This window comes from Dasypus novemcinctus, chromosome 2 (assembly GCF_030445035.2).
Source record: "Dasypus novemcinctus isolate mDasNov1 chromosome 2, mDasNov1.1.hap2, whole genome shotgun sequence".
In the NCBI taxonomy this organism is placed as follows: Eukaryota; Metazoa; Chordata; class Mammalia; order Cingulata; family Dasypodidae; genus Dasypus; species Dasypus novemcinctus.
This window is the reverse complement of record NC_080674.1, coordinates 37,853,963-37,872,946: the sequence shown is the minus strand read 5'-3', so window position 1 is coordinate 37,872,946 and position 18,984 is coordinate 37,853,963. Positions and strand designations below refer to the sequence as shown.

At 44.5% G+C, this 18,984-nt stretch overlaps 1 protein-coding gene across 5 annotated transcripts in view; it reads left to right on the top strand.

Moving 5' to 3' along the window:
- Nucleotides 1–18,984, top strand: part of PRLR (prolactin receptor) — a 184,149-nt gene that overhangs the window by 144,397 nt on the left and 20,768 nt on the right. For all 5 annotated transcript variants that reach the window (XM_004453338.4, XM_058307698.2, XM_023587351.3 and 2 more), the window contains 3 exons: nt 13,755–13,867; nt 16,627–16,759; nt 18,128–18,297. In XM_004453338.4, the coding sequence (XP_004453395.1) occupies nt 13,798–13,867; nt 16,627–16,759; nt 18,128–18,297 (373 nt within the window). In that variant the 5' untranslated portion in view covers nt 13,755–13,797. The remainder of the gene's footprint in view (nt 1–13,754; nt 13,868–16,626; nt 16,760–18,127; nt 18,298–18,984) is intronic.

Here is an 18,984-nt window from a genome sequence, read left to right as displayed (position 1 = left end):
AGAATTAACCATGCACCCAGAGTGTCTGAGGCACATGGCAATTCTGAGAAACAGTTGTCACTTTGTACCTCCCCGTATCCTTAAGTGTGCCGTCCCCTAGGTCATGCTACAACCTCAGTTCACATCCAGCCCCAGCCCAATGACCAAGGCCCTGAGAACTTCATGCGCTCTTCTTTACAAAACGGCTCATGTGAGCAAGAGGGCAAAAGAGTAGCATGGAGTGATCTCTGGACACTGGCATGACTTTTCCCAGCACCCGCCTCCTAGGCAAATACCAATATCCTGACAATGGCAGAGGAAATCATGCTCATGGCAGTATACACGCCAGGCCTGCTGAACCTGTTTTCCTGGCAGCAGACACTGAGCAGATGCTGCTTCCCTGGCTGTCGGATACTCCCTCAGTCTGGAGCGGGAGACCCATGGACATTCCAGTGGCTTTTCTTTTCTAGAAAAGAAAAAAAAGAAAGCTGGATTAGACTGGTCAGCTTACAGGACTTTCAATAGTTTGTTGCCAAATATTTATAACTTATTTTCAATTTTGGAAGTGGCTCTCCTTGTAAGGGCACCATTTACATACTTGGCTAAATTGAAGACTGGATTCCTTATTTTCCTTGGCCTTAGCATGCACATAAATAAGAAGATAAGCAGAATAAGTATTTGGCTTTCACTTCTAAAGCCCTCTGCTACTGAATCAGCCACTGTCCAACAAACGAAAAAGAAAAAAAATCTAAAAGATAATTAAACAGATGAAGCAATATTTAGAGACAAAAATGGAATGATTACTTTAAATGTGCCCAACTCCCTACTTCCACATACTATTTTGTTCCCAGCCTTTACAGCAACATCCCAACACTTCTCAAAGCCCATCTCTTTTTAGCTCTAAGGTACTAGAGTCATCACAGCTGAAAACATGCCCATATCATCAATTTGCCCACTGGGCACCTCCCATATTGGTACCCAGTGCTGTCCATGCCAAACTTCAGTAAAAATCATTTTTCCCCCAGACTAGGTAGGCTGCACTGGGTGACTTTTTCCTGGGACTTCCCCCCACCGCCACCCCCCCTGGGTTTGAAGAGGTGAAACACCAAACCCTCCTGCCTTCTCCATGGCCCCAAACCCCAGTGAGGATGTTTTAGCTACAAACCTGTCTAAACATGCCTTAAATAGCAGGCATGTACCATTCACTGAAGAAGACCTAAGAAAGCCAATTCCAGGTTTGATCTGACAGCTCTCAATATCACCAAAGACACAGACCCTTTCCTTCTGGAAGATGCTTCGCTTCCCAATCTCTCTTTTTAACAGGAAGGAAAAATATTTTCCAGCAGCTTCCAGAAGACTTGCTTATGGGACCAGAACTGGGTGGAATAACCACTCCTAAACCAATCACAGACAAAAGGGGAATGAAATGAAACCATGTTTAACCTAGACAGATACCTCCTCATCCCCTAGGACTGGACACCTGAGAGCTGATAAAACTGCAGCTCTGTGAGCAAAAAGAAAGGGAGAAATGACTATCGGAGAAGCAACCGGCAGTGTCTCCCCTACCTATAATAGTTAAACTCAAGGTTGTGAATAGAGAAAGAAGAGGGGCTTTCTATTTCTCATTCCTGAGGCATCCTCCGGGCTTTCTATTCCTCATTCCTGAGGCATCCTCCCCCAGGAAGCTCCTGTAACCTCCTTGACCAGGTCAAATCAGCCCACTCTTGGATCCCATAGCCCCTGCAGAGTTCCTTCTTTGTATTTCAGTGCCTTAGGTTGAAGTGTTTGACTAGTTTCTCTCTCCCCCACCAGACTGTAAGTACTAGGAGTGTTGTTTAAGGACAACAAGTGTATTGTCAGGGTTCAGCCCATGCCTGGCACATCATAGACACTCAGTTGACATTTGTTGAAGGATGGTGGATGGATGGACATATGGATATTCCAGACATTTTAATGCAGTAAAAAGGACTGAATCTTGATTTCTCTAACTCTTTCCCATGCTCACTCAATGAACCTCCATTGGGAATATTTATTTCTCTATCTCCAAACTCAGCCTAACTGAGGACCCTGGTCACTACATCTCTGATTAGGCAGGTGGCTTTTCTGCTTAAAGAGGGTTTCTGAGGGAAGCTGAGTAATGGAAAAAAAAGAAAGAGTGGATATGAGGTGGTTAGATAGAAGCAATTACCTTGCTAGATAAGTAGCCCAGATGTTGTTTGAAAGAACATATTATATGTGAGTGAGAAAAGGTGACTAAATCAGTAGAGACAGGATGTGCTTGTACGAGATGGAGTAAAGTAAAGAGAACAGAGAGGGACTTTAGCATTGGAGTGGTGCCAGGATATGGCGGAGATACTCAGATTTCAGGGCAATAAGCAAGGAGATGGGGGTTTAATCCTAGAGTTCCCTGGCTCCCTCCTCTTTACCCTACTCTTTGAACATCCAGTTCCTCTGGCTTTATGTAACAAAGACAACAGAATTTGTGGGACCAGAGTAAAAACATCACCCAGTTTGGGCTCTCAGAGAAAACCGTACTTATTAAACTCCTCTTTAATAAAATAACCCAATTATTCTCAGAGGTTCTGAAAAAGGAGTTTTTCTGTAAAATTGCCTCTCATGCACTTGCCAGAAGCTGAATCGCAAATAATGGCTAGTCAACCCACCGGATACTTTAAATAAACCTAAGACAGAACAGTAATGGAAATTTGAGAAGTGGGGGAATTCTTGAAAACAGGCTGTGGAACATCAAGAACTGTGTAAATCACTCATTAATGCCCCTAGAGACAGACACATGCTCAACAACATAGGCAACTTCATCTAGCAGCTGTTGAAAATTTAGCTACATCACATATAAGCAATTTCTCTATTCTACCCTAGTTAGGACTATTTCCATATATTTATACCACTAGATGCCAGGTTTTCATTAGGAGATTGTTTGGGGGAACTTAAAATATTTATTGGGCTTTTTACCCTCCCTTAAAGGGCACAGTGGATGGGGATGTGTAATCCTATAGCTGCAAAGGAGAAAACAGTTGGGAATAAGAATCTGGTCAGTTTACACCCGCACTGCCACCATGGAAATTCTAGTTACAACGTTTCCCATGGAGAGGAAGTTACTGTACCCTCCTTCTGCTCTGAAAAACTCTTAGGTTGGGAAGGATTCAGTAGAGAGAAGCAGTGAGCAGTGGGAACAGAGGAATTTTAGCAAGCGTTTCTACAGTCCTTATAGATCTGGGCATTGTTTTAAGCTCGTGACAAATATTAACGCTTGACAAACATAACTTCATTACAACTCTGTGAAAATGGACCTGGCATTATTCCCACTTTACAGATGAGGAAACTGAAGGGCACACAGTGAAGTCAGTTGCCAGGATTTTGGTCCAGATAATCTGGCTCCAAAATCCCTCTTCTTAAGCACTGTACTCTGCTGCCCAGAGTGGTGAAGGGAAGAGAGACAGGAGACTCCCAGCAGCCTGGGTTGGCTCGTCGCTGATATGCTGTGGGTTTAGAGGAGTAAGGAAATGCACCCGAATTGTACACATGAGTTTCAGTAAGGCATGCGAATAAGTATGTTTTTCAGAACCTAACAAAACCACATTCTGGGGTCTTTGGGATATGATGCCTAATGTCCTAGGCACTGTCCTGAGCAGTCTCCTCCCTCAGGGAGCTTATATTTTAGTGGAGGAAGACACATCGTCACCAAATAAATAAGGGGGGGAAATACCTTAGATTAGAAGGTGGTAAATGCTGTGGAGACGAGTGAAGCAGGGAAGGGGGTTGAGGAGTGTGGAGCCATGCTGGGGGTGGAGGGCAATTTGTTGAAGGTGGAAATGAAAGGCTTGCTGGTAAGGCGGTTTTGATCAATGACCTGAAGGAGGAGAGGGATTGATTATTGAATGAATTAATAAATAAATGAATGAATAAGTGAATGCCCAAGTATATTTAGCTATCCCTGTGAGACCTCAAAAACAAAACACACACACAAAAAAACAATTACTTATACCAACCCAGGCCACCTTCCTCCCCTAGAGTAACTCAAGCTGATCTGGTTGCACCTGCTTCTCTTCCTCTCTCACATGGCTTCCGCTTCTCCCCAGGCTAAAAGAATTTCCTGCAGGACAGCTGGGGACACAGCCACCATCCACTCTTTAAAAGGCTAAGGAAATTTTTCTAATATCTAGGGGTCATCTGGTGGCAGTTTTACACATTGTTCTGGTGTGCAGGATGGAAAGAATTGAGCTGATTTGTGCTGTTATTAGTATATCAAGGTGCATAAGACAAGGCTAAGCATTTTTTGCTCAACAGGGAAGAGAGCCAGCCATGAATACAGATGCACCCGTAGATATGAGCAAATGAGAAAGTGTGAAACCTTTGGTGGTGAGCAGAGACTAAACCTGGGTGATATTATTAATAACAATGTGGGGAAACGGACTTGGCCCAGTGGTTAGGGCGTCCGTCTACCACATGGGAGGTCCGCGGGTCAAACCCCGGGCCTCCTTGACCTGTGTGGAGCTGGCCCATGTGCAGTGCTGATGTGCGCAAGGAGTGCCGTGCCACGCAGGGGTGTCCCCCGTGTAGGGGAGCCCCACGCGCAAGGAGTGTGCCCCATAAGGAGAGCCGCCCAGCGTGAAAAGAAAGTGCAGCCTGCCCAGGAATGGCGCCGCCCACAATTCCCGTGCCGCTGACGACAACAGAAGCGGACAAAGAAACAAGACGCAGCAAATAGACACCAAGAACAGACAACCGGGGGAGGGGGGGAAATTAAATAAATAAATAATCTTAAAAAAAAAAAAAGTTAACTTATTTTAAAAAAAAAACAATGTGGAAGGTGGTGTGATAAAGAATGTGGAAGGGATAGGAGAGTATTCCCTTGCCTGCTCACTTGCTCCAGGTCAGAGGTCAGGACCTGAAAACCAGTCATCCCTCCCTAGAAGAGCAGGAGTTCCTGGGCATGGAGCATGCAAGAACCACTGTCAGCAATGGGGGATCAAGGGAATTTAGCAAACATTTATATAGACCTGGTTATAGGCTGGGCACTATTTTTACCTCATTATGAAAACTAAATGTGCAACTACAAGGAACAGAGAAAGACATTCCGACTATGCAGCAGGGATATTGGGGCCGACAGAAGAGGGGGTTACAGGACCACCTAGGCGTGTGCCACTGAGCTGGTCATTGGGCTTAGATCTGGGGCCTGGTAGACCTGGTCACCTAAGAACTAGAGGCTTGGCAGTCGTCAAAGCAGGATAAAGTACCAGGCAACAGCAGGGCCAAATGCAAGGCTTCTCTGGATTTCCAGTCCTTGGTGGACATTTAACCCAGAGCCTCCGGGCAGGGCTCAGGTGGCTCCGCTGTGGGACCTGTGGGCGGAGGTGGCTAGACAGGTCTGGGTACTATTATGGGAGGCAAAGTGGCTGGGGTTCTCCCTGTTAGCTTTTTTTTTAATGTTTCTTTTGTTTTCAGTTTCTTTCTTTCTGTGTGCCATATTTAAAAGACCAGTTTGCTAAGCAAGCTGGAGCAGCCGTGGGTAGGGCCTGAGAAGGGAGGTTAGGTCAGCACAGGAGAAGGATACAGGAGAGGAAGACAGGGAACCATCTCCCTAAGAAGAAAGGAGGAAGGAACAGGCCCTGGACTCACAAAGTGCCTCCCAGTCAAAAATGGCTACTTGTGCTCACAGTCCTGAAGCTAGAGAGTGAGAGTGAGCTCCAGCTGACATGTACAGGGCATACAGATGCATTTAGATGGCTTTTCTTCTGAACATGTGGGGACATCATTTTTCCATTCTTTTACATTAAGGTGGCCTGAAAGTTCAACTACATCCATGTCTCTATGTTTACATGTGGGAGCACTGAGCACAGAAGGGTGGAATTAGAGGGTCCTGGGAAATGGAGAGGTGGAGTTTGACTTAAATACTCTCACTATGGCTGACTTCAAGCTAGCCTGAGGTGAAGTGGCCAGCCATCTTCCTGAAAATGTCACAACTGCCTCCCTCCAGCAGGTGTGAGCTGGCCCCAATGCCGCCAGCCTGCCTCAGGAGAAATGCCCAGCTCAGGTCTTTCCTCTCAGAAAAATGCCATGTCTAGGCCCAGAGGATAGAAAAAGAGCCAGTTCTACTGTCTGGCCCGACATCTTCCCTCCCCACTCCTTTCAGCCTAAACTGAGGTACTCGAACTTCAGCTTATGGAAGAATCACCTTAAGCGCTTGTTGAAAATGTACCTTCCTACACCCACCCTCCAAAGATTTTGACCCATTGTTTCTAGGGAGGAGCTCACTGTCTCATAGAACAGATTCTCCAAATAATGCCCCCAGGAATACCTACTGCTATTGAAAGGCAAAGTGATAGAGAGGAGACCACCGAGGTCTCCAGCATCCAGCATCATAGCTAAGTAGGCAGAGGGTGTCAAATGACCTTTTGTCAGGAAGATGGCACCCTTAGAGGGCTCAGAACCCACAGTCCCGAGACCCTCTGGTCTGTCCACTCCAGCCATTGCCAAGTTGGATTTTGTGTGTCTAGAGCTCCTGCACACAAGGGCCCCTGAAGCCACCTGAAGCAGAAAGCATGGTGATTACCAGCTCAGACCCAAGCCCGACCGCAGGCTTCTTCTCCCTCCACACACCTACCACTCACTAGCTGTGTGGTGTTGGACACATCCCAGGCTTCTTGTGAGGGTGATGTGAGTTGTAAACTTTAATGCACTTCAGATAGCACCTGGCATCCTACAAGAAGGGTTTGCTGTTTTTATCACCACCCGGTTCTGAGCTCACCGGGGGCTTTTAAGATATGGTTATTGGTTTAAACAACTTACCTCTTTGAGTCTTGGTTTTCTCATCTTTAAAATGGGAGTGATGATATCATAATAGTAACAAGAACGCTGATAATAATAACTTCCCTGCCCATTGTACAGGATTATTTTAAGGATAAAATGTGATAATGCTGTATAAGTGCTTTATAAACCAGAGCTTCATGTAAATAAATGTGTGGGTTTTTTTTTTTCATTTTGTTAATATTGTTGTTACTTTAAGGTAGGACTCAGAATCCAAAGACCTGGATTCCTGTCTCTGGGCCCTACCTGCAGAGTGTGATGGCAGACATAGCCCATTACATCTCTGAACCTCAGTTTCCTCTCCTGACAAGTGGCACCCCTTAGCAGGGACATTCTATGTGTCATGTGGGATCATGTCAGTCAGTGATTCTCAACCCCGGCTACACATTAGAATCATATGGAGAGCTTTTGAGAAACATCCTTGTTTAGGTGAGCCCAACTCTGAATCAATTAATTAAAATCCCTAAGACCAGGGTGGGGGAATCAGTACTTTAAAGACTTTTCCTACCTGGTCTGATATGACTCAAGGATTGAAAACCACTACGTCTGTGGAACGGCTTTGTAAAACATGATGTACAATTTATGTGTGCTTTTTTTATTGTTATTAATTAATGGATGATCTCATGAGGGTCGAGTTCCTCTGAAAATCAGGCCAATGTGTATTTTCCACCATCTGTCTGAAGTGTGCCCTGGCCCGGGAGACTTGAAACTCATCCAGTTCCTTCTCTTGCCTTCAAGCCAAGAAGGCTGAGCGAAAACAAGCCTTTCTCCATAAAAGATGAGGTTGGGATGATGTGGTGCGTGAGCCACAGTGTTGTAACTTGGTTTGGGCTCAATGCCTGCGGCTGCAGGGAAGCATTCAGCATTCTCTTTTATTAAAGAGACTCCAGTGCAAAGGCTTATATATCATGGTGTGGCAATTTATCCTGATTAGGTTAAGAGCCAAGAGATCTTTATATCTAAGCCCCCAAATGCAGTACCAATACTGAGTCAGCTCCAATTTGGACAAATGCTGTCTTGGTTGACCGTTTCTCTCTGCAAGGAGGCAGCGGTCTCTATGCAAAGCCCACTCCCTCCTCACTGATCCATATTCACAGAGCACTGGGCCTGGGGTTTCTAGGAGGGGAGGGAGGGAGCAAGGAAAGGAGGGTGTCTGGAATCAAAGGTCAACACTTTACAGCATTCTCCTTACTGTTTATAAATAACTTTCACACAGCTATGATGTCCTGTCTAATCTGCTGAGTTCTGATATGATGGACATTTTATATGGAGGTAACTCCCTTGTGGAAAATTCCAGATGTTTCCCAGCAAAGGGTATCTCAAACTAGAGAATAGGAACAAAACGGAAACTAAATCATTGTGGTGATAAAAATAAAATAGTGGGCAAACACATGGGCAAAGTTCTTCCAGTGAAAGCTCACAAACAAACATGTCAATATGTTGCCTGGGCTATAGGCAGATGAAAGGTTTCATTGCTATGGGCACATGTTTGTTAATTATCACAGAGCAGGATTAGCAAATTAGCAAATAAGAGCTAGAACGAACCTCCATCTCCCCACCCTGGGGCAAGGGTTTGTTGGGCATTACATCCCTGATTTACAATGTCTGCATTAAAGGGTAGCTGCCATAGTCTCCCTAAAGCCCCTTTGGATTCTCCCACCAAAGACAGAAAACCATGTTGGTTCCAAGGCAAGGGTTTGACAACACTAGCATGGAACCATTCATCCCTTAAATCTTTCAGTCCTTATCTTAGAGTCTTGTTATGTTTTTTTCACCCTGAAGACATCATTCATTCTACAAAAAGTCATTTAGACCATTCATTTTGGGCCAACTTTGTATAATGATCTTAATTTTGAGCATAGTTCAAAATAGCTTATCCCTCCTTCTACTTTCCCAACCCTGGGCAGATTATGTCCTCTGTTTTCCAAACTCAGTGCTGGCATTCTCTATTGGAAAGAAAAGCCAAGCTCCTGGAAACCAAAGGGTACAAGCAAGCTTCTTGCTCTGAGAATTTTAATTTAGCCTCAGGCCATCCAACCCAGATGGAGCAGGAAAGATAAGGAGGCCCAAGACCTCAACCTAACTGAGTCCAAAGAAAGTATTGCATGCCATGCCTAACACTTACAACAATGGATGAATGCACCTAAAATTTGTTTATAAGGAAAGACAATTTTTGTATTTTTTTTTTTCTGGAGAAAGAAAGGCATTTGAAATTTAGTTTGGGCTAATAGTCAGGAGGTATACTAGGCAAACTACTAGCCACTGGGAGAGAACTGAGGTTTAAGAGCAGCTCAAAGTGGATATGAAATGTACGTTTCCCTGCAATCTGAGTCCTGATCATTACCTTCCAGTCTCAGCAAAATCTAAAGTTGTTCAAAGTTAGAAACAACTCAAATGTCCATTAGCAATAGAATGAATAAATAAATGAAAATATTTAATATAATGTAAGAAGAATGAAGATGAATGAGGAAGAATTATGTCAAACTTATATGTAACAAAGAGAATGAATCATACAACAATATGGAATAAAGAAGTCATATACCACACTCAAGAAATGCATATTGTATGATTCCATTAATTTAAAGTTCAAAAGTGGACAAAACTAATCTGTACTGTTAGAAGTCAGGAGATAGGGAAGCAGATTTGGCGCAGTGGTTAGGGCGTCCGTCTACTACATGGGAGGTCCACGGTTCAAACCCCGGGCCTCCTTGACCTGTGTGGAGCTGGCCCATGCACAGTGCTGATGCATGCAAGGAGTGCCGTGCCACGCAGGGGTGGCCCCACCTGGGGGAGCCCCACACTCAAGAAGTGTGTCCCATCAGGAGAGCCGCCCAGCACAAAAGAAAGTGCAGCCTGCCCAGGAATGGCATCGCACACATGGAGAGCTGATACAGCAAGATGACGCAACAAAAAGAAACACAGATTCCTGTGCGACTGACAACAACAGAAGCGGACAAAGAAGAAGGCGCAGCAAATAGACACAGAGAACAGACAACTGGGGTGGGGGGAGGGGAGAACAATTAAGAAATAAATAAATCTTAAAAAAAAAAGAAGTCAGTAGAGTGGCTCCTATAAGTAGGGGTGGGTAAAGATTGGGAGGAGGCATGAGGGGGATGTCTGGGTGCTATTAGTGTTTGGTTTCTTGACCTGGGTAGTGACATGGTTTAGTTGATTTTGTGATCATCTGTTGAGCAATATACTTATAATTTGTACATACGTGTGGCAGTCTTTAATGGAATCCAAATATTGGATTGGACCCCGCTTATCTGTCAGGGAATTGGCCTTGCAAGAGTTAGGTAGGGTTTGAGAGTCCACTGCCTAGCAGGTTGGGTGCATTTCTAAAACCAGGGAAACCAAGGCAAAAATCTGAGTAAAGCATTGAGGTGATGGTGGCCAATGAAGCAGGACGTGGTGGGGAATGAACTCAACTTCAAGGCTCCCCTGACACCAGGTCTTGAGAGCAAGTCCCACAAAATGGTAGCACTGAGATTTTTGGCATTCAGTATGGGTTCAGGGGCTGGGTGGGTCAGCCTGTGCAATGGAGTCCAACAGTGGGTATGGCAAAGGATGAGGGACTGGGGAGAGCAGGGATTGATAGTGGAGAGTAGTGAGCTGGAAACTCACATCTGTTATTTTTAAGTCTCTTTTGGCATGTCCTCCCTAATGCAGATAGTAGGACCAGCCCCGATTCTGGAACTGTTCTCTGAGTTTCCATCTGAGGAAAATGGCTCTGTTTCTCAAAAGCACAAGCTGCCAGGGCATAAATTGCTGGACTTCTTTGTCAACTGTTGGCTTCGGTGGAAGACACTTGGCTAAATGGAAGAGGCTGATGATAGGAGGCTTTTGGAAAGAGAGGATCTAAGCAGTATCAGAGTTGATGCAGAGCAAAATGAGGATGAAGGGATTTTCATGATGATCATACCACAGTGGGACATAGCATAATGGGAAGGAATATTTGAATAAGGTAATGGGGAGATGCATAAAGATGGGAGAATCTTTGAAGATCCAGAATAAAGGAAGCCAAAGAAGGGAGTCACAGTCAAGATAGAGGGACTGCTGACTTGCTACAAACCTGTCTCCAGTTCCAAGGCTTCATAAACCACAGTCACACTCAGGGAGACAGTGTAGAGAGAAGCCTAAAATAACTGGGTGTGAAGAGCTGACTTTTTCCTAATTGGACTCCAAATATTTGGAGCCATTTGCCACTCTGACCATCATTAAAGCAGGCAGTGGGCCTTTTGGGGTATTCCAGCTCCAGGACGGGGTGAATAAGGAGAGCCACGCCTGATCCTCCATCAAGATACTGCTTGCAGTGGGGAGTGACAGAGAGACAATAACCAAATTTGTCCTCAGCCTAGTGCCTGCCAACTATGAAAAACGGCCAGTGGGCAAGCCAGAGGGGTGCCTACCTGGGAAGCGCCACAATGCATGCTCAAGGTATCATTTGACATAGCTCCCTTTTGAGCGAACAGTTTGATTATCTTTCTTTCTGAAGGTTTATTTACTCCACTATGTTTTCCCTGCTGAGGAGTAAGTTGCATGATGAGTTGGGAAATCATTATTGAAGCACAACACTGATACCACTGAGGATGTCTAATTCCTGGTCCAAGTGTTTTAAGGCATTAGAAAATGCATGTGGCTAATAAGCAGATTGCAGGATACGTCTTAGGAAATCCCATAGGAAAGTTGTTTGCTTTTAGTCCATAAAATTCTCCCTGAAAGCATTTTTATAGGAATACCTTATTTAGGAGAGTTTCTTTGAGCCTAGACCAGTGCACCAGGGAGTATAAACAGATAACAATATCTACTTCTGCCTGCTCCTGTTCTGCTCCCCATCCCAGCTTTATTTTTCTTTCTTTTCTTTCTTTTTTTTTTTTTTTTTTTGCAAAACACATGGAGCCCTGATTTGGCAGAGCTGTATGGATAACATCTAACCTCAATCAAAAGAGCTGTTTTATAGCATGTTAACCTTAAACATTTTGATGCAATGCCCAAAAAAGCAGGGATGTTTCAATAAAAGGTTATTACAGAAATCCTTCTATCCCTGAGCCAGTCTGAGATGACCAGCACAAAGAAGAATCCATTTTCTTCAGGGACTATATGAACCAAATAAAGCTCTATTGGTAAGATCAACAGTGTTTGAGATCCCCTGGACTAAGGAGGGCCAGAAGCTGAGATGACCCCTCTACAGCCCTGGTTTTCCTCCTCCTGCTGGGGACTCCCTGGCTGCCAAGTCTTGGCTTATTGTCCACCTTGGGTCAGTTGATTTGTCTCCACTGTCTTCTCCATAGAAGAGGGTATAATTGTACCAGGCACCTCAGACTTTCCTTGAGTCGGGAGGATTTGTCAGGTTCTCTAAGGGCCACATTTCTCTCACCCATTGGGAGGTGATTGACGACTTACTAAAATGCTCTGTACTTCTTCAGTTTCCTCATCTCCCCAGGGGACTCTTGTGAAAACTAAATGAAATTAAATCATTAAGCTAGTCAGCTCAGTGCCTGGCCCATTAGAGGTTCTCCAGATGTGGTAGGCATTATTTTAACCCATATGAACCTTTAACAACTTGGCCTAAATTAGCTGACCTAAGGAACTTGATGGAGCAGATGGTTAATGTGCAGCTTGGGAGGACATGTGGAAAGAATCCTGAAAGTGCAAGTGGAAGGGCGCCAAAGAACACATTTGGGGCTACCTCACATTTCACTCAGGATCTGTTATTGGGCCAGGGGCCTCAATATAAGAGAGTTGCTTGACGGTGCCTACATGCCCCAAACCTCAACTGTCACTTAGAGTTGTATCTGAAAGTATGTCTCAGAGGGAAGAGTTGCAGGTAGAAAAAGTCTTTCAAGAGGTCGTCCATTAGCTGGTGTCCAGCTGGCAGATGGAGAGTCACCCTCTGATCAGCAGGAATGGGCCAAGGCTGGTATTTCAGGGGCTCATCAAGCAACACCCACTCTTCTCAAATGTTCCAAGATGGACAGCTTTCCCCTGGATTTTATTTCCTTGATTTAAAAAAATAAAAGAAAAGAAAAAGAAAAACATGAAATTTATAGAGAAATTTAAACCATGTGTTTCTGAGAATTTTCACTTAGTTCTTCAAATCTATAGTTTTCTGCAAGTTGTTTGAAGTCCAACAAGACTAATAAACCTTTTCCAAATGCCTTTAAAAATCCTTTTTTTTTTCCGCCTTGGAAAGGCATTTAGAGGCTTTGAAAGTTGTTCCAATGGTAAAATATATATATATATATTAATAATAAATTGCTCAAAACTCTCAAACCCTCCAGTTTCCAAATTCCCTTAATACTCTGAGCCCAAGGGATCTGAGTTATTACTGGGGTTTATCATCGCTTGCTTATGGGCTTTTCAGAGAGGAAAAAGAAACCACATGGAGGTTCACAGGAGTTCATTGTGTGGTTTAAGTCACTGCCCAGAAGACTTCCAGAGGCTTCACAGCCTGGACCTTTGGAGAAAGCACTTCTAACTTGGCGGCATCAATGGGGCCAGGCTGGAGACACACTGAGGGTACTGATTTTTCAGCTTGGATTCTTTTTGGCTGGTGGATCAAAGCCAGAGCCCTCTTAGAACAGTTCTCTCACAAGACACATGGATACAATCTATGTCCCACAAGATGGGTAATGCATTGTTAGTAGACGGGGGGTGGAAAGAGAACAATTTTCTTGGCGATGTGTGCAAAGCACTTACTGCGCTGCGTCTTCCTTGAACACTGTCGTCTGATGACCTCTGGTGGTGCAATTTATCCCAGCATGTGTGGAATCGATGCTTCCGAGCCAGGCCATCTGACCATGCTACATTTTCCTACATTCCTGTCCTCCTGTTTTGTCATTCCCATTAAGTAAGGAGCAAGAATCAGTTGTAAACACCCAGAATAAAGTGGTGCATGTTCCTGACCCGACCATCATTTCACAATAATTGCCCGGGGACTTCTCTTTCAGGGAACCACTGATACCTTTCCTGTTGAAAGAGAAGGGAGCCAATATGCAGGAAAATGTGGCATCCACAATTATCTTCATTCTGCTTCTTTTTCTCAACACCCGTCTTCTGAATGGTAAGTAAGAGACTGCCCAGCCCTCTTTAAAGGCCCAGGGTGTCCCCCAAGAAGGTGGAGTGTCAGCACAGTCGTCTCACAAGGCAGTTGAGAGAAATCAAAATGTTTGTGTCATTTGCTGCCATTAAATTCTTTGCCATGTTTTGGGCGCGAACAAAATCTCGTAGTTACTCTCTGCCTTCTGCCCCCTTTCCAGTTGTGTGGTGAAGCAGCTCTCCAAATGCTACGACTTGGCTGCCTGTTGGCTCTGTCAGTCACTGGCTTGAGCCAATTCCCTGATCTCTCTGGGTTTCCACATTTGAAAAGCCAGGCTCGTGATGTTTCCTCCCCCTCGGATGAAATAATGTATGTGAAAAATCTTTTAAAAACTGTAAAGAGATGTCTGTGACATGGTGGGAAACAGGTACAGCCAGTTCTGTATTACCTGTGCAAATGGAGGAATGCAGTCCACAGCTGAACTAGAGCGTGCGTGGTCTGCCTGTGTATGGACATTTCTGTGTGTATCTTTGTCTCTTTCTATGTCTGTCTATTCTGTGCACCTGCCTGTGTGTGGATTTACTTCTCTGGGTTTACTTCTCTGTAAGAATGCTTCAGTTGAGTCCCTGTGCATAGATACTTCTATGAGTACCTTCTTCTCTTATGTACTAATGTGTTAACTTCTGTGTGTGTCTGGGTGTAAATGCTTCTCCACAGGTGTAATCTGGTGTGCCAGTGTGTTCTTCTGCATGCATGCACCGGTGTGCATTTCTCTCTTTGTGCATTTTCTGGTGTGAACTTTCTATGGGTATGTGTCTTGTACCTATGTGTGTGGTACCTGTGTGGTTGTCCTGTGCTTCTGTCCCTTTTATAGGGGACAATGAGACAGTCCTTTAGTGGTGATTGTCTCCTCTAAAGGGAGTGAAAGGAACTTTTGACTGTCATTTCACAACTTTACCCTCCTCTCTTAAGTTTCCTAAGGATCCTATTAATAACCAGTGAAAGAGAAAGAGAAAAAGGGAAACAGGTCAGGATAATCCATAAAGAAAACTCTAAATAATCAAAAATTTCCCTAATTGGCCTCTTAATAGGCTCATTATTGAACCGTAGCTTGCTAGTTTGTTGTTCGTTTTTAAATAAATTTTTCTAGCTCACATACTCCTTCTACTCACCACCAAAACAAAAACAAAAACCACCCTTGGATTTTTGCCATGACTCCCAACATTTCACCCTGTGAAATTATCCGGAAGATGTGTTCCCTAGAGGCTGAGCCAATGTTGTAAATATTGGCAGATCTGGCATCAGACTGGCCTTCACCATTTTCAGTCAGGTTTGTGAGTCAGAGCCTTGCCCAGCTCCAGCTGGCATTGTCAGCCCAGCTTCCCCAGCCCCAGCCTGTGCACATCTTCCTACCATTCCATTAAATTCTGCCTTCTGGGCAGTTCTGCCTGGTGCCTTTGATCCTTCACTGAGGTCTTCTCCAGATCTTCCCTTTTTTGACCTAGTGCTCAGCCAGAAGTTCTGTCCAAGATGCCAGCACAGATGTAGAGGAACTGGTGTGGGAAACAAAAACTGCATGGCCCCTGGGTTGCTGACACCCACTTCTAAAAGCTCTCCTCCCATCTGGCTTCCTGAACAAAACAGAGGACATCCAACAAGGCAAAGAGGAGAACTGACCGAGATGATTGGATGGGCATGCTTGACCTCCCCAGCCCAGCAGTAGCATGGTCATCTCCCAGGGTTACTTTTCCCCCCTTGGGGCCTGACAGCCAAGGAAGAAAAAAGGAAACCAGGTCACCAAGAGCTTTGGGAGCTAGGCAATATAAACTGTTCTATCCCCTTGACATTGCACTGTCTACATTGCCTCATGCAGACCTTCTAGCTCCCAGCCTGGGATTGGACACAGCTCTTAGATCATAACAGTAGCTAATGACCAGGAGAGGAGCTACTGTCTCCCCCACTTCTGTCCATCACTCCTACCCAGCCCTTTGTTACCTCACCACAAACAGACTCAAGGGAGGAGCAGGGAAATAGAAGAGGGAGACTTAAAACCAAGCTGTGGGAATGGAGCAGGGAGGATGAGAGATAGACTACAGGACAGGATCATAAGGTCACAACTGAATATCCACGAGGAAAAGTTAAGGGAAAGGAAGGAAAGAGAGAATAAGGGGAGAGCTGCAAAGAAAGGCACCATCCATAATGTGATGAGAGAACAAAAGGTCAGGAGAAGAGATGGAGGCAGTGGCGCGGGGCCGGCAGAAAGATGGAGGTTAAGGAGCATAGCGGGTAAGTGCCAAGTGTCCACAGGTTGTGTGTACCTGCGGAAGAGTTCTTTTTATGGTCGCTCATCTATTGTAGGAAGGTAGCAGCTTTATCAACTGCAGGAGGTTACAGAAGGGCTGCATGCTCTCAAATCCATGTGCATCCCTCTCCTTCTCCATGCTCACTTTTTTAGTATTTTATGAGTCACTGATTCTCACCCAGGATGTTGCTATCTCCATCCTGAAATACTCTCTCACCCCTCCCCACACCCCCACACACACAAGCACACCCTCCACCGCAAAGCTGTCTCCCCAGAAATCCTGCCAGCATCAGGGCAGCCCCCAGAGGAGGGTTGCTGGATGCTGGCACTTGGGCATTTCCAAACACCCACCCTTAGACCTACTCATCCGAAGACCTCATCACTGTCCTGGGTCCCATCAACCTTCTTCTGTCACCAGCAGAACAGTCCAATGGTTGAATGGACTTTAATTCTGATTCCAGTGACTTCTGGCTTTTTCTAGGACAGTCAGCTCCTGGTAAACCTGAGATGGTTAAATGTCGTTCTCCCGAAAAAGAAACATTCACCTGCTGGTGGAAGCCTGGAACAGATGGAGGACTTCCTACCAATTACACTTTGACTTACTACAAGGAAGGGTAAAGAGTTCTCTTACCTCCCATTAAACTCCACAAGAATGTTGTACCTCTCCTGGCCAAAATAACACTGGTTCTGGGTTAAAATTACCACTTCCCTGGAGTTACACAGACAGATAAGGCTCATACTCCTGGGGTAAGATCAGACAAATAATGTCCATGCTCTTATTCCCCTCTTACATCCTTGAAATTTTCTCTCAATATACATAAGCTTATCAGTCACAGCAGCAATACAAAATTAACAATGTTTCAAATTTCATAACTCTCCCAAGCTGAAGCTGACGCCTGAGGCTACATATCAAGTGCTTTGTTAATTAGCAAATGCTCATCTATAAAACTTGTGCCATTTATAATTATTTTTAGTAAACACATTACTGTGGCAACCTAACAGGATTGTATAAAACAGTGCCATGTCATCCTTGGTGACCCTGGTATGTTAGCTGGAAAAGCAACTGATGCTTTTCCTTTAACTAATTGCTGATCCAGGAGCCACAATTTCCTAGAGGGCCTACTTGGTCCTAAGGTTGTATTACAGGCTAAATGAGATCCTCTCTGGGCAAGCATTTTGTTACACTCATTGTGGAGCCCTCTTGGAAATTCCTGGAAAAATTGCATCTTTCTCCTATAAAGAAAGTATTCAGTTACTATGTGGCTGGCCTGCTTCCCAGTGACTACACACTTTGTTTTACAAAAAGCTGTTGTCCCACCTGCGGTCCAAACAAGCAGCATGTAAACAGATTTCAGAAACTCAAACAGGCAACCAAAACTGAATAAACCTCAACACCTGTGCAGTGTATCTTGAGTTGCGTCTCCTAAGTCTACACATGAGAAGCCTCATGAGCCTCTTGGGCCTGAAATCTTTCCTCTCAGAGTCACTTCAAGCTGTTGTTTACTTGGCATAGATTCATATGAAATGGCATCGAGTTTTTCTCTACTGGAAACTATTGTTTTTTAAAGTAGCATGCACGTGTGCTAAGTGCTGCCTTGTGCACTGCCCCACTGTGTGTGTGAGCTGATGTGATTCAGTACCTTGATTAAAGCAGTGCCTTGGCCAGTGAAAGCTCAAATGTTTATTAGCAAGCGACATAGCTCACAAAACCCACAAAAACCTATAGAATGAAAGGATTGGTTAGAGGCAGAGTGACTGAGGTCCCAAAATAATCTGCTCACCCCTAGAAACCACTAGTTTCTTCCCAGCTTCCTTCTCAGCTGACATGGGAAGGGTGCAGAATCTCAGGGAGCTCTTCTTCCGCTGTCTTTTGCATTTGGAATATCTGATTAAAAAAAAAAAAAAAGAGTGAAAGGGGTTGATTAAGGAAAAAAAGGGAGACTCTTAATTACTTTCTTTTTCACTCCTATTACTCATTGCAGAGAGACAATCACCTATGACTGTCCAGACTACAAAACTGGTGGCCCCAACTCCTGTTATTTTAACAAGAAGCACACCTCCATATGGACAATATACATCATCACAGTAAATGCCATTAACCAGATGGGAAGCAGTTCCTCGGATCCACGCTATGTGGATGTGACTTACATAGGTAAGGAGAATGGATGAGGAATTTGTTATTTCATTATTTCTTTACCAGTAATCAAACTCCGTTTGAGCATCCTGGCTTTGGGTGTATCCCCAAAAAGAAAGATGAAAAAATTTACAATATCCTTGTCAACTGAGCATTTTAAACCAATTTTCGTGGAGCCATTCGTGCCGTTAAGGCTGTACTTGGGGTTCTTGTGTTCCTGTGTTTACCCTTGTCCGCTAGCCATGTTCTGGCACCCAGCAGGGATGTTCTATTTACACGTCCCTTGTCAGTGCCTCTCTCTTGCCCTTCCCCTGCAACCAATGTCCCCTTCTTCCTCAGCATGCTGAGATTTCTTTTCTCTCTCTCTCCATGGACATAACTGCTCCATGGAGTACCAACTCTTAGAAGGGGTCCTTCAAGTTCTGTGTTCACAGGAATTGCTCCAATTGCTTTGCCCCATATTCAGTGTTGCTTCTTAACAATCAGAGCTATATTTTGCAAGAAAATAATTGGAGAGCAAATGGTGCTACTTAAATGGCTGGCTGAAGGTCAAGATCACAAGTACAATGTTTTGGGAAGTCATTAGCAAAGTAAATCAAAGTTACCCTGAGAAATGCTTCTTGTTTGCACAACCAGCAGTAAGCTGCAGAGCAATTAAGCATGATTGCTTAATGGTTTAGCAGAAATGACAAAGATGAATCCTAG